The 13,605-nt window shown below is 47.0% G+C and overlaps 1 protein-coding gene across 2 annotated transcripts in view; it reads left to right on the plus strand.

Annotated features, from left to right (window-relative positions):
• LOC149307608 (immunoglobulin superfamily member 21-like) overlaps positions 1-13,605 on the plus strand; it is a 149,037-nt gene that overhangs the window by 19,486 nt on the left and 115,946 nt on the right. The window contains exon 1 of one of the 2 annotated variants that reach the window (XM_089536896.1): positions 4,632-5,845. The exons of the other annotated variant lie outside the window; for it this stretch is intronic. Within the exon in view, the coding sequence (XP_089393022.1) occupies positions 5,785-5,845 (61 nt within the window). The 5' untranslated portion in view covers positions 4,632-5,784. Of the gene's footprint in view, positions 1-4,631; positions 5,846-13,605 lie in introns of those variants that run through there. 2 annotated transcript variants of the gene reach the window in all.

The raw sequence follows: 13,605 nt of genomic DNA on the forward strand, positions 1-13,605 counted from the left end.
GGAGTAGGTGGAATTTAAATACCTGCCAATTTGCAAAACCAGTGCCGCGGGACACCGGAGACAATGCTTAGACAGAGCTGGGTAATTTTTTATCACCGTTAATAACATTTCCAAAGCTCAGCAGACACAAAACAGTGTAAGAGAGCATCCCATTTCGCGCCGCAGAAGGAGACGGTCTTTGGTGCCAGGTTGAGAGAGGAGGAGAAGGCTGGCTTCCGTTCCGTCTTGTTGGGTTTGGGCTGGTTTGCTGCCTCTTTCTACTTTATCCCCTGGCTGAAAAGAAAAGAGAGAGAAGGAGGGAGGGAGAGAAAGTTTAATTTATCTACTACTTGCTTATCACATTTGCAGATGACACCAAACGGGGAGGGAGTCACTAATGCTCCAGAGGACAAGATGGGAATTCAAAGTGACCTTGGCAGGTTGGAGAGCTGGGCCAAAAAATGACTGAATTTCAATAGGGAAGAATGCAAGGTGCTATATCTAGGCAGGGAAAAATGAAAGACTGGAAGAGGAAATGAAGGATGAGGAGGAAGAGAAGAAGAAGAGGAGGAAGAGGAAGAAGAGGGAAGAAGAGGAAATGGAGGAAGAGAAGAAGGAAGAGGAGGAGAGGAGGAAGAAGAGAGAGGAGGAAGAGATTTCTTACGTGCCTCTCCAAGGAATGCTTTGCTTGTGTATTCCTGCATGGCAAGAAGATGGACTAGCTGGCCCTTGGGTCTCTTCCAACTCTATGGACTTTTATCGCATGGGGAAAACTGGATGGTTAACCAAAGGCTAATCTGAGCAGTCATTCAAGGTATTTCACGTAATTTCGCAATAGATTTCCAAACGACGTCATACGCAAACGGAAGGCAGTCCAAACGCAACCGTGGGATATCCCAGGAATAGCTGAATTTGGAAAAACATCACATTTATAAATCCTTTCCCACTGTGAATTCGCAGTCAGTTTGCATTTGCGTTAGCATGAAATGCATCTTCATGGGATTACTGTTGGCCATGGGACCCTGTCCTTCCTGCGCATGCGCAAACACACTTATTCGAAAGAAGCCGATGGGGATGTACTCATGCAATGAGTTCATTCGCATTCACACAGCTTTCCCTTTTGAATGGCCACTGTGTTCCTCTGTGCGTGCGATAAACTACTATGTAATTTCTTGCATTTTTTTATTGCCCCCCGTTTTCTTCTTCTTTCGGGACAGCAGTACATTCCTCCGTGTGAAAACTTCCCCTAAGCTTCCATGAAAAGAAGCAGGTGAACCTTAGAGGAACGCAATGGTAACCCCCCTCTGAATAAACCTTGCTAGGAAAAACCTAAAGAGCCAGCATGGCCTAGTGGGTTGAGCATTGGACTCTGGAGAGCATGGTTCGATTCCTCGCTTGGCCACGGAAACCCATGGGTTGACTTTGGGCAAGTCGCACCCTCTCAGCCTCATAGGATGGCCATGGCAAACCCTCCTTGCCAAGGAAACCCCATGATAGGGTCACCATAAGTTGGAAATAACCTGGTGGCACACAACAACAACAAGGAAAACCCTACCACAGTACTTTTCTAAGTCAGACATGACTTGAAGGCACGCAACAATGACTGCAGCAAACCCACAAAGTCCCAGTCTCTGCTTCTTCCCATCTTGCAACCGAAGGCTCTCCTTGTTTTCCTAACAAAACCCAACTCGCCACAGAATGAACCTTGAGTTAATTAGGAGCATTATTATGCTCATTGCCATTCCCACAGCTCCGCAAATGCAGCGTTGATGCCAAAACTTGCATCTCCAGCCGCGGGGAAAGCATTGTCTTGATGGAAGGGCTCCCATCAGGGCCTTTTCCTATCTTCAGCCCCATAAACGGGAGTCTCATTACTGCAATGGCCTTTGCCTCCTTCCTCCAGAGTGTGCGGTGATGCTTTTACTGGAGGATAAACAAAACAAGGCCAAGGAGGAGGGAAAATAATGTCATGTGTGAAGAAGTCTGAGTACTAATTGATTCCCCCCTCCTCTCCTCTTTCCAACCCTGAGGTGGTTTGTGGGTCATTCCCTTGTTGTTGTGTTTGCAGGCTTTTAAAAGGTCGTATAATGCACAACCACAAGTGAAGTTGATCTTGAACCTCATTTAGGTATTTCTTCTTCTTCTTCTCTTTCTTCTTCTTCCTCCAGAATGGCTTTTGGTTTCAAGGAGCGAAGGCCACAAGGAAGGAAGGTGCGCTCAAGGCACGGAGGTCAATCTTCCATTCATTCATTCTCACATGCCGTAAAGAAAGATCTCAAACATTTTCTCCATGGAGTTACAAGAGGTTTTGCACAGGTTTGGATGGATTTTGAGATCTGGGGACATTTTTTAAGTAGTGAAAGATTTGTTTACAGCCAAAATGGTTGCTTTGCATTTCAAAAATTCCCCACTTCTTGGCCTTCTCTAAATTCCCCACTTCTTGGCCTTCTCTCGGTCTATCTATCTATCTATCTATCTATCTATCTATCTAATCTATCACCTGAACTGAGGACAGCTACATCTTGACAAAATGCTGGTTTGTAACTTACATCTTCTTACAGCATGTGTTTATACATTTGGTTGGCCCAATAGAGGTATCACCGTTCTGTAGATTTTGGATGTTATTCTACTTTGCTATATGGCCAACACAGCTATCCCTGGCTATAGATCGATTGACTGATCGATTGATCGATTGATGATAGATCGTTAGATGATGGCACAATTAGGGTTAGTGTCTTTGGTGCAAAATACATTGCTTTCCACCCTCCAAATGTTGACTTTTACACCCAAAAAATTGGCCAGTATTCTATATCGGCTACCAGTGACCAAGGGATATCTTTCTCTGATGTCTTCTGAAAGAAGTTGGACAGGTACCTGCTGCTCAAGGGTTCCCAAACTTTGGCCCTCCAAGTATTTTGAACCTCAGCTCCCAGAAGCCCCAGCCACCTTGGCCAATGGTCAGGAAATCTGGGAGCTGAAGTCCAAAACATCTGGAGGATCAAAGTTTGGGAATCATTGCATGGAGTGAGGGGTTGGATGTGATGACCTCCGGGGGATCCTTCCAACTCCATGAGTCTGTTTCTGGCACAGCTTGCAGACTGACCTGAGATTTTCTGCTCAACAGCGGCTCTGAAATAGTGGCAGGAAGAGGGACTACAGCTGGTCTGCCTAAGAAAATGATGGAGTAGACTCAGTCCATGAAAGCTTATGCTGCCAACATCTTTCACACAGTTAGTCTTAAAGGTGCTAGAAGATCCCTTGGCATACTGATATCCCAGGCTAACACAACCAGGTCAATGGTGCACCATCAACACTGATTCAGTGCAGGTCTATCGGCTTTGCTCCTTCATTGATGAGGACTGATCCAATGGAAATGCAGTCCAATAGCACCCAGAGGACCACTGTTGCCCATCACATCATAATGATATGAGAGCTTCCTAAAGAATGCCAACAACATCTTGTAGATCACTCAAGAACCCATCAGGTTCCATCAGGGTGGATCAACGGAGAAGATCCTGGAGTCAAACCACTCCTGCACCAGGGACCAAGTGCCTCATATGGGGAGCAGCATTGGTGACACAGAGATAACAAAACAGAAAGCTGGCATAGATGGACTCTGACCCTTGGTTCGACCAGTCCACTACGACCAACTCTGACTGGCGGCAATAACTAACTGGGGTTTCGGGCTGTATTCCTTCCTAGCCCTACCTGGATAGCTGGGTTCTATGTGTCATAGAATCATATCGTTGGATAGATAGATCAGATAGTTCAGTTCAACCCCATTCTACCATGCAAGAAGACACCACCAAAGCCTTGCCTGTGACAGATGGCCATCCAGCCTCTGTTTAAAGACCTCCAAAGAAGGAGCCTCCACCATTCTCTAAGGGAGCATCTTCTACTGTCGGACATCCCTTACTGCCAGAAAGCTCTTCCTAATGGAGAGGTGGAATTTCTTTTCTTGTCAGGCCCTTTGTGGTACATCAGTAGTGCCAACTCTGACTGGCACCCACAGCTGGCAGAGGCTTCAGTTTTGACCATCAGTGGACATTTTGACCATCAATGATCTGGATTCTTCCCAAGTATGTAGGAATTGATGAGGTATCATCAGACAAAGTGGTCCATTCCAAGCAGTATCCATTTTTGCAATTGTGATACATTGTTGTTGTGTTGCTGTCATCATCATCGTTGTTGTTGTTGTTGTCATCATCTTAATTTCAGTCTACCAGGTTTTGGACCATCCATGATTCCTCTTCCATCCAAGATCTAGACCTCAGTGAGGTAACATGAGATGGTGATATGACTTGTTCACAATGGCACTGTCCCTTTTTGTAACTGTGCTATTATGACCCTATCTCATTCTGATGTTTTGTCACTCTATTTGGAATTGCTTCCAGGACATGGGTCACTTTGTTGTGGTTGTGTTGTGCCTTCAAGTTTTTTCTGACTTATGGAGACCCTGGAAGAAGGAGAAAGAGAAGCCAGGATTCCTTGGTTTCCTCCTTCTCCTCCTCATGTTCACTGTCTCCACTGTCTCAGATGCTAGCATCTCTCTAGTTTGGTCGATGAAGGGTTAAGCCACTAAAAGCAAGCCTCTCTCTGTGTGTATGTGTGTGTGTGTGTATGTGTGTGTGTGTTGCATGAGGAAGGGAGCTGGAGCAGAGGAGAGGAGAGGAACTGGTTTTGCCTCTCTCCTCTCTCTATCTCTCTCTCTTGCTGCAATAAATCCGGCTTAAAGGAGGAGAGCAGAGGAGCCGAGGGTGGATTAAAGAGAAGTCTGTATAATACAGACACCAGCACAAGGGGCGGGAGAAGGGGGGAGAGAGAGAGGAAGAGGAGGAAGAAACAAAGCCAAGAGGAGGAAGAGGAGAAGGAGGAAGAGGGTAGGAGGATGAGTTGACGGCTGCCTTGCAAACTCCAGCTGTTCGCCTGGCTGGTCCAAAGGAAGAGAGAGGCGAGGGCTGGAGGACAAGGGCATCCTTGGAGTGCTACCCGGAGCATCCTTTTGCAAGATCCTTTCTGTCTGGACCACTCACAGCATCCTTCGGGGACTGATCTCAGCATCCTTTGAGGACTGGTCTCTGTATCCTTTGGGTCACTCTCAGCCTCCTTTCAGAACTGGTCTCTGCATCCTTTGGGTACCACTAACAGTATCATTTGAGGACTGGTCTCAGCATCCTTTGGGTACCAGTCTCAACATCCTTTTTAGGACTTCAATTACCACTCACAGCATCTTTTGGAGACTGGACTCAGCATTCTTCAGGTGCCACTCACAGCATCCTTTGGGTACCATTCGCAGCATCTTTTGGGGGACCGGTCTCAGCATCCTTTGGGTACCTCACACAGCATCTTTTGGTCTCAGCATCCTTTGGGCACCGCTCACAGCATCCTTGGGAGACTGGTCTCAGCATCCTTTGGGTACCACTCTCGGCATCCTTCCTGCACTACTCTCGGCATCCTTTGGGGACTGGTCTCAGCATCCTTTGGGTACCACTTCCAGCATCCACTGGGCAGTTCTCCTTTGATTTATCTCTTCCTGCCTGGGCATCCTTCCCTCTCCACAGCCTGCCTTTCCTTCTCTCCCTCCTTCCCTTCCTCCTGGCTCCAAGGATGCCCACTGCTGCTGGGCACCCCCCATGCTTTCTCTCCCTCCTCTCCTCCCTGGCCCTTGCCCCATCTCTGCCCATGTTGTCGCCTTCCTCCTCCTCGCCCTTGGAAGCCCTGCCTGGAGCTCCGAGCGATGCGTAAAGCTGGCTGCTGGCTTTTTGGGAACCAGATGGAGTTTCTCTTCCCAGGGCCAAGACACCAATGATGAAACGCCTGCTGCCTCTCTGCTTTCTAGTCAGCAAACTTTTCGATGCCGTGCTGGGTGAGTCCATTTGTGTGTGTGTGTATTTGTGTGCAATGACACACCTGTCAGGTGCAGGAGAAGCCAAGGAGCAGGAAAAAAGGTGATGCTTTGGCTTTCCAAAACCCTCTCCTTTTAGGTACCCAGCCTGGATCTGGAGCCGTACAAGTCTCACGCTGGAGTGCCAACTGGTACATGCTTATATTTTCTGAAATAACCAAGGAACAAATAAATAAATGCCCATCCCATCTTTAAAAAATATAATATACATTTTAAAAATTGCCCCCCTGTGCTTCATCTCTGGGCATGTTCAAGAGGAGAAAAGGAGGGGGACTTGGGTGTTGCCTTGAACTCCTGCCAACTTTTGGTGTCCACGGTGGCGGCAGCTTTTGTCAAGTGTGTGTGTGTTTGTGTGTATATTTGGGGTGATGGCTCCCCTCTATTCTGCTTCTTCTTCACACAGGGACCTTTCCTTCAATCTCTCCCTTTCTGCCTCTTAACAGTGGAGTTATTTTTTCATGCCAAATGGAGACAGGAAGGAATGGTCACGATGATGTCTTTGCTTTGACGTGCCAACCTTTGGGTGCCAAGACATGTTCCCTCTCTCTCTCTTTCCTTTCTCTCCATCTCTCTCTTCTGTCACTCCTTCTTCCTCTATTTCTCTTCTCCTGGATGTGGTGGTCACAGTCATATAGTCATAAAAGGACAATTTCTCATCCAGTTGCTGGGAAGATGAAACTGAGCTGCACCCAAGGTGGCTGTTCATCCTACTTGGTTTTTCGACGTTCCTTCAGTGGATGATGGATGGTCTTATCCTCTAGGGTGAGACCGTGTGGTGTGTGATAGGACCTAGGAATCCAGGGCTTATCTCCCTTTTTGTCTATAAATGCCTGGAGGAGACGGAAGGAAACTCAGTACCAAAGAGGGACAAATCAGAAAGGCTGGGATTTTCCTGTTGGTGTGTTTGTTGGTTTGGTTGTGTGTGTAGATGATGATGAGGGTGGTGATGGATGGTGATGGTGATAATGATAATAAAGATAGTGATGGTGGTGGTGATGGTGATGATGAGGATGATGATGATGGTGGTGGTGCTTATGGTGATGATGGTGGTGGTGATGGTGGGAAGAGGTTGAGCATTTTCATTCTGATCTCCTCAAATTTTCCACCAACCACCATCCGCCCTGTTGAACCAGGATGAAATCTGGAGACCATATTTCAGTTGTGTCTTGCTTTTGTCCCTTTTGGAACGGAAAAGGAAAGCCACACAACACCTCAATGTTGTTCAGAACTAAACCCAAGAAGGTGAGAGTGACGAAGGCCAGATCAGGAGGCAGCTACACGGAGGGGCTACAAGAAGCCAAGATGTGGCAACCAAAGAGGTTTGGGGTGGAGAGGTGGAGATGCAAGATGGATGGAAGGAAGGAAGGTTATGTTAGTCATGGGGAGAGAGACCCAGCTTTGTCATTCATGCCATGTGTGATCCAATAGACCCTTCCACAAGTCCTTGTGTTGTGTAGGAGCACCATGCTCATCATTCCCAGACAAAAGATGGGAGCCATAGTCCAACAGATGCCCATCTCAGGAAGGCAGATCGGCAAGCGTTCCCTCATGCTTCTTATGGTACCCAGCTCTGGTGTAGGGATGAGCAGATTCCTACATGTGGTCCCAGCATCCCCAGCCTCCTTTGGCTGTGCTCTGTGTGTTTGTGTCTTTGTGACTGAATTTGGACCAAAATAACCCCAGACGCAGAGGGCCTCCATTGGTTCAACCTCCCCAGAGGTTACTCCAGGGCAGGCCCAGGAGGCTTTTCTTTTGCATCCCTTGCACAGAAGCGCACAGAAGGGGAAAGTTTGCCCTCCCTCCATTTGTTTTCCAAGGGTAGGCCAATGCATTCAACAAATCTGGGAGGAGGCGCTCGAAGAGCCAACATGTGTTCCCTCCGCCTCTTGCAATCTCCAGCTTTTTCGATACAGAATCTCTCCCTCCTTTAATCATGTTCATCGCCTGCCCTTTCCTTCCTCTTTAGGCCCTTTGGGTACAGAGGAAAAATGGCAAGGGCAAGGAAAGGCTGATCTGAAAACCACCACCACCACCACATATATATATATATATATATATATATATGACTAACCTACACAAGGCAGCCTTCCAGTTGTAGTGGACTACAAGTCCTATCATCCCCTCCTGTGATGGACACTAATGCCCATTGTCTCCAGAAATCCCCCAGCCTCTTTGATAGGAGGATTTCAGAGGGTGATGGGTGTTGCAGTACAATATGAAATTAGGAAGCAAGGATAACATCGAGGGATTTTCAGCCCTCCTCCCTTCCTTCATCTTTCATACCTTAATTCTCTCCTTCCTCTTCCCTCACTCCCTTTTTCCTTCCTTCCTCTTTCATTTTTCATTTCTCCCTCCCTATCCCCTCCCTCCCTTTGTCCTTCCTTCCTTCCTTCCTTCCTTCCTTCCTTCCTTCAATCCATCCATCCATCCATCCTCCCTCCCTCCCTTTGTCTGTCATCCCTCTCTTGCTTTTTTCCTTCCTTCTTCCCTCTCTCCCTTTGTCCTTCCTTCCTTCCTTCCTTCCTTCCTTCCTTCCTTCCTTCCTTCCCTTGGCCTTCTTGTACTGTGCATCCCTCCACTCCCAGCAAATAATAATAATAATAATAATAGGAATGACATTATTGTTGTTGATGATGGTGATGGTGATGATGGTGATGATGATGTGTTAGCATTGGTTTCAAAGTGGGCCTGCTTTCCAAGAAATACATGATGTGTGCGTTCAAAGATATAGCCATGTTAGTCTGTAGAGTCAGTATGCAGGGAGCATGTATATGAGTGAGTATGACACACGCATGTCTGTTTTAAACCCAGGTCCCTTGGGGGTGTTTGGGTAAAGAAATGGGGGTGTGAGGTGTCCTGCATCCCCTTTTGGGCAAGGGACCAGGCAGGCCTGTCTAACAGGGTGAAGAAGGTGGTCTTCCCTCTTCATAGCCTGTGTCTGAGTTACTGGGGTATGGAAACCCATTTTGGAAGTCTTGGTGCCTGGAGCTGTTTCTGCCCCTTTGTCTCTGGCTTGGGTCATCCTGTCCTGTGGATAATGGGTTCCTTTCTGGTGCGCTTTGGTCCCTCCAAACCCACTTCTTCAGAGTGAGCTGCCATTTGGATGAGCAATCATTAGAAACAATGCGGAACACCTGGCGGAAGGAGCAGCCAGGGAGAACTGTTTTCTCTGCTCACTTCCTTGGCTCTTTAGAGGAGAGGAAGACTTCAAGACTTCAAAATGTGTCGTTTTATCTTTAAAAAAGAGCTCCCTCGGAACAGATGGCGATGGCTCTCAGGATGCCAGGAGGAGAGGAGTAAGAAATACCACAGTTGCTTTATTTAAAAATCTGATTCCTCTGAACGATGAAGACACCTTTGCAACCAGAAAACAGGGTTGCCTGGTTCAAAACAAGAGAGTGAACTGGCCTTGGTTTGCAACAATTGGGTTTTCTATTGCAGGAGGCAGGCTTTCGAGTTGCACAAGCCTCTTCTTCATTTAAGAAAATGTTGTTGTTGTTGTTGCTGCATGCCTCCAAGTTGCTTCTGACTTATGGCAAACCTAAGATGTCTGGGGTTTTCTTGGCAAGTTTCATCCTAGATAAAGACTAATATTTATCTTTGGAGATTATGCGATAGTCTGATTTACTTGAATGCTCTCTGCAGATTTTTAATCTTGTTTTTCAGTTCCAAGGTGGAGAGAGGAGCAGGTTTTGAGTTTGGGTTCTGGGAGAGGTGCAAAGGCCTCTCTCACAGCATCTGCATTGGCTCACTGACTTGAGCTACCTAGATGTATGGTTGGCTCAAACACTCTGTGCTATGGTTTATCCTATCTCTGTACAGTAGGCCCTCCACATCCACTGGCTGTGAACCTGGAAACAATGCAAGTAAAACTGGGTTTGTGACCTCTGATGGGGTTCTCTTAGGATATAAACATCTCCCTCCTAGTTATGGTGAGGATTGCTACTGGGTTCAAAGGGAGTGGGTTGTTTCTGTTGTGTACCTTCAGGTTATTTCCAACTTATGGCAACCCTAAAGCAAATCTAGCATAGGGGTCAAGTCAATGATGACCCTAAAGCAAATGCTTCAAATCATTTCCAAATTATGGCAACCCTAAAGTGAATCTAGCATAGGGTTCTGGTCAATGGTGACCCTAAAGTGAATCTGTCATAGGCTTCAAGTCATTCCCAACTTATGATGACCTTAAAGCGAATCTGGCATAGGGTTCTAGTCATTTCCAACTTATGGTGACCCAAAAGCGAACCTATCACAGGCTTCAAGTCATTCCCAAGTTATGGTGACTCTAAAGCGAATCTACTATAGTCATTCCCAACCCTAAACCAGAACTTTGACCCGACAAGCCTCAGTTCCACCAAATCCTTAGCAAAGTTCACACAGGTTTTCTTGGTGGTCTTCTTTCTCTCCAGCCATTCTCCGAAACATCACCATTCTCACCATTTAAGCTTCCATGATTTAAAAGAAACTATAGAGCTCAGAGATGCCTGGCTGGGATCCCTTCCTTTGCCAGCAGAGGGTGCCTTCTCACACGCAAAGCTCTGCAGACTTTGCAGGATCCAACCTTTGGCTTTCCAAAAAGCATGTTTGTCCCCAGCCTTGCCATGTCTCTAACCCACTGCTTCAACTTCTCACTCTCTCTGCCTCTTATCCTCTCTTTCCTGGCTGTCTGCTAAATGCATTGTTCTGCGAGCATGCATGCGCCCATATATATATGAGAATGACATGCTTTTACAGGAGGAAAAGGACTTTAAATAATAGAAACATGCTATTTGAAGGGGTGCCCCCCTCTCTCTTGAAGGCTGCCTTCCAGGCTGTAAGAAATTAATGGCCCGGAAACTTCTCTCCGCTTGTCAGGATGGGGATGGCTTGTCTAGAGTCGACATGACATGGGTCAAAAGGCAAAGAAGAGAATAAATCTCTTCTTGATATGACACAGGATCCTCTTGGCGTTGGGCTGTGAGCTCCCCTTCTCCGATTCACATCTGTGATTGCGTTTTCTTGCATGGCAGAAGGTTGGGCTTCATGGCCCTTGTGGTCTCTTCCAACTCTGTGATGGACTAGATCTCCTCCTAAGAGCTTCCCTGGGATGTTAAGATCATAGGAAAAGCTCTTCTCTCCATCCCACCCATTGCCAAAAGCCATTTGGTGAGTACAAGGGACAGGGCCTTCTGGGTGGCTGCCCCCAGCCTTTGCAATTCCCATCATCATCATCATCAGAAAAATGTATAAGCTTGATTTTGCCATTATATACAAGGGACACCATTTTACTTTGCCATTGTATTGAACGGGACCTGAGCATCCACCGATTTTAGTATCCATATGGGATCCTGGATCCAAATCCCAGCAGATACACCAAGGGCCTACTGTAATGCTGTTGTTAGCTGAAATTCTCTATCATGGTCTATGTACTTTGTGGTTGTAATGTTGTTGTTAGCTGAAATACTCTTATTGTGGTCTATGTACTTTGTTCCACAGCAGAGGCTCTTCTAGTGAACTCTGAACATTGACTAGGAAGTCTTCTAGTCAATTGTGAAAATGACTAGAATAGAACCATAGAGTTGGAAGAGACTTCAAGGGTCATCCAGTTGAACCCCATTCTGCCACGCAGGAAGACATCAACCAAGGGACAGATGTCCATCATCCAACCTCTGCTTAAAAACCTCCAAAGAAGGAGACTCAACCACTCTCTAAAAGGCATTATATTCCGCTGTCGAGCAGCTCTTACTGTCAAGAAGTTCTTCCTAATGTTGAGCTGGAATCTCTGTAGCTTCCATCCATCGCTCCATTGTGTCTTATTCTCTGGAGCAGCAGAAAACAAGCTTGCTCCATCCTCAACGTGACGTCCCTTAAATACTTAAGCAAGGCTATCATATCACCTCTTAGCCTTCTCTTCTCCAGCTAAACATACCCAGCTCCCTATGTTGGTCTTTATCCTTGTTAATGGAAACGGTTGCTGGTTAATTCTCTCTCTGGGACTAAAAGGTTTTGAAAGAGCTAGTCCCCAAAGGCCTTGGCATCCTCCAGTGCCAGGGGTGAGTTTCTGGCCTGTCTTTCTTCTGCCACAGATGTGGGTCGATTATGGTTGCTCTGCTAAGCAGGGTTGCAAGGCCATAGCATTGAGCTCCTCCTTCTCCTCTTCCTCAGATTGTGGTTTCATTGATCGCTTTCCCATGATCACACCACTTGTTTTAATGGATATTTTTGTGGTTGACGGTTGTCTGGTTGGTTGTGTATGATGCACTGTTTGAGGTATCACCTCCCTGGAATGTGCGTCTTCTAAAAAATTGGCAGTTCTTGAAATATCCAAGGGGCATTGGAACATTTTTGTTACTTCTTCTTTTCCTTCCTTCCTTCCTTCCTTCCTTCCTTCCTCTTTCTCCTTCCAGCCTCCTCTTAGGTCTATGTCTCTTCCAAATTGCTGCTGCTGCTCCTCCTCCTGTTCCTTTCCCTTTTCTCTTATTCTTCCTTCTTCCTCTCCCTCCTCTTCCCCTGCTATTCTCCTCCCCTTCTTCCCTTTCTCCTGCTTCTCTCCCTTTCTCTTCCTTTTCTTATTTTTCCTTCTTCTACATCCTCCTCTCCTCCTCCTCTTCTTCTGTGCCTTTCCTTTCCTTCCTCTCTTCCTCCTTTCCCCTCCTCTTCCTCCTCCTCCTCTTCTTTCCTCTTCCTCATCTTCCTCCTCCTTCATGCTTTTCCCTCCTCTTCCTCCTTCATCCTCCTTTGTTGCTGTTTCTCTCTTCCTTTCCCCTCCTCTTCCTCCTTCTACCTCCTTTCCTTGCTCTTCCTCCTTCCTCCTCTTCCTTTCCCCTCTTCTTCCTCCTTCCTTTGTAGACCCAGCAGTCTGAGAAAGAGAGGCTCACACTTGGCAGTAGGCAGCCAAGCCATTGTCCATCTCCCATTCCCTCTCATGCGCTGTTTGTGCCAGTTTCTACACACATAGACACACACATGCGCACACCCTTGTGAAGTGTGTGTCCAGCCCTGGGCTCTTTGGCAGAAGGGGTTTCTGCCCACTCATCCTTGCAACATCCTCAGCTCAGTTGGCAATCCCAGCCAGCTTTCTCTCTCTCTTGGCATGCATTTCAGTGGGAAAACTGGCAGAAAAAGGTTATCCCTTCGTTTCTACCTCAGATCTCTCTTCCACTGCCTTTTCCTTTTTAATTTCCTTTTTGAAACCTCTGCCATTGTATATGTTTGGCACCGCAGGGGTGTGTGCTGAACTTTGGGGCACACCGCCATAGATCACAGTAATGGGAACTAGTGCCTTCTTTGGCGAGGAAGTCATGAATCTGCTCTTCCCAGCACGGAGCAGGGGGCCATGTTGCATCTTCTTGCCCTGAAAGGATAAAAGGTGAGGAACCTCACCTAAAAACAGCGGTGGAAACCTTAATCCAATGCTAATATGGCCGAACGGCGGCGGCAGATCTCAGTTTTACATCAGGGTTGCAATCTTGGACTAGTGATGCAAATTGGGACTGATGTAAATGGGGAGAGCCAGGTCCATTGGGAACGATTGAAGACCAGAGGGACGCTTTCCAACGGAGCTGGAGCATGTACAAAGTTAGCAGTTTTTACTCAGCCCTAGAGGTTTAGCCTAGAAAACATCAGAGCGCACCTTTTCCAGGCGGGAGGAATGTGCAGAGGATCTCCAGAGAGAACAGAAACTGCTGATCCCAAGAGGACTTGGCTGGCATGGTCTGGATTATTATACAGTGGGCCCTTGGCAT

The sequence above is a fragment of the Sceloporus occidentalis genome, unplaced genomic scaffold, assembly GCF_023333645.1.
Source record: "Sceloporus occidentalis isolate IW3139 unplaced genomic scaffold, rSceOcc1.0.p SCAF_8, whole genome shotgun sequence".
NCBI classification, from domain to species: Eukaryota; Metazoa; Chordata; class Lepidosauria; order Squamata; family Phrynosomatidae; genus Sceloporus; species Sceloporus occidentalis.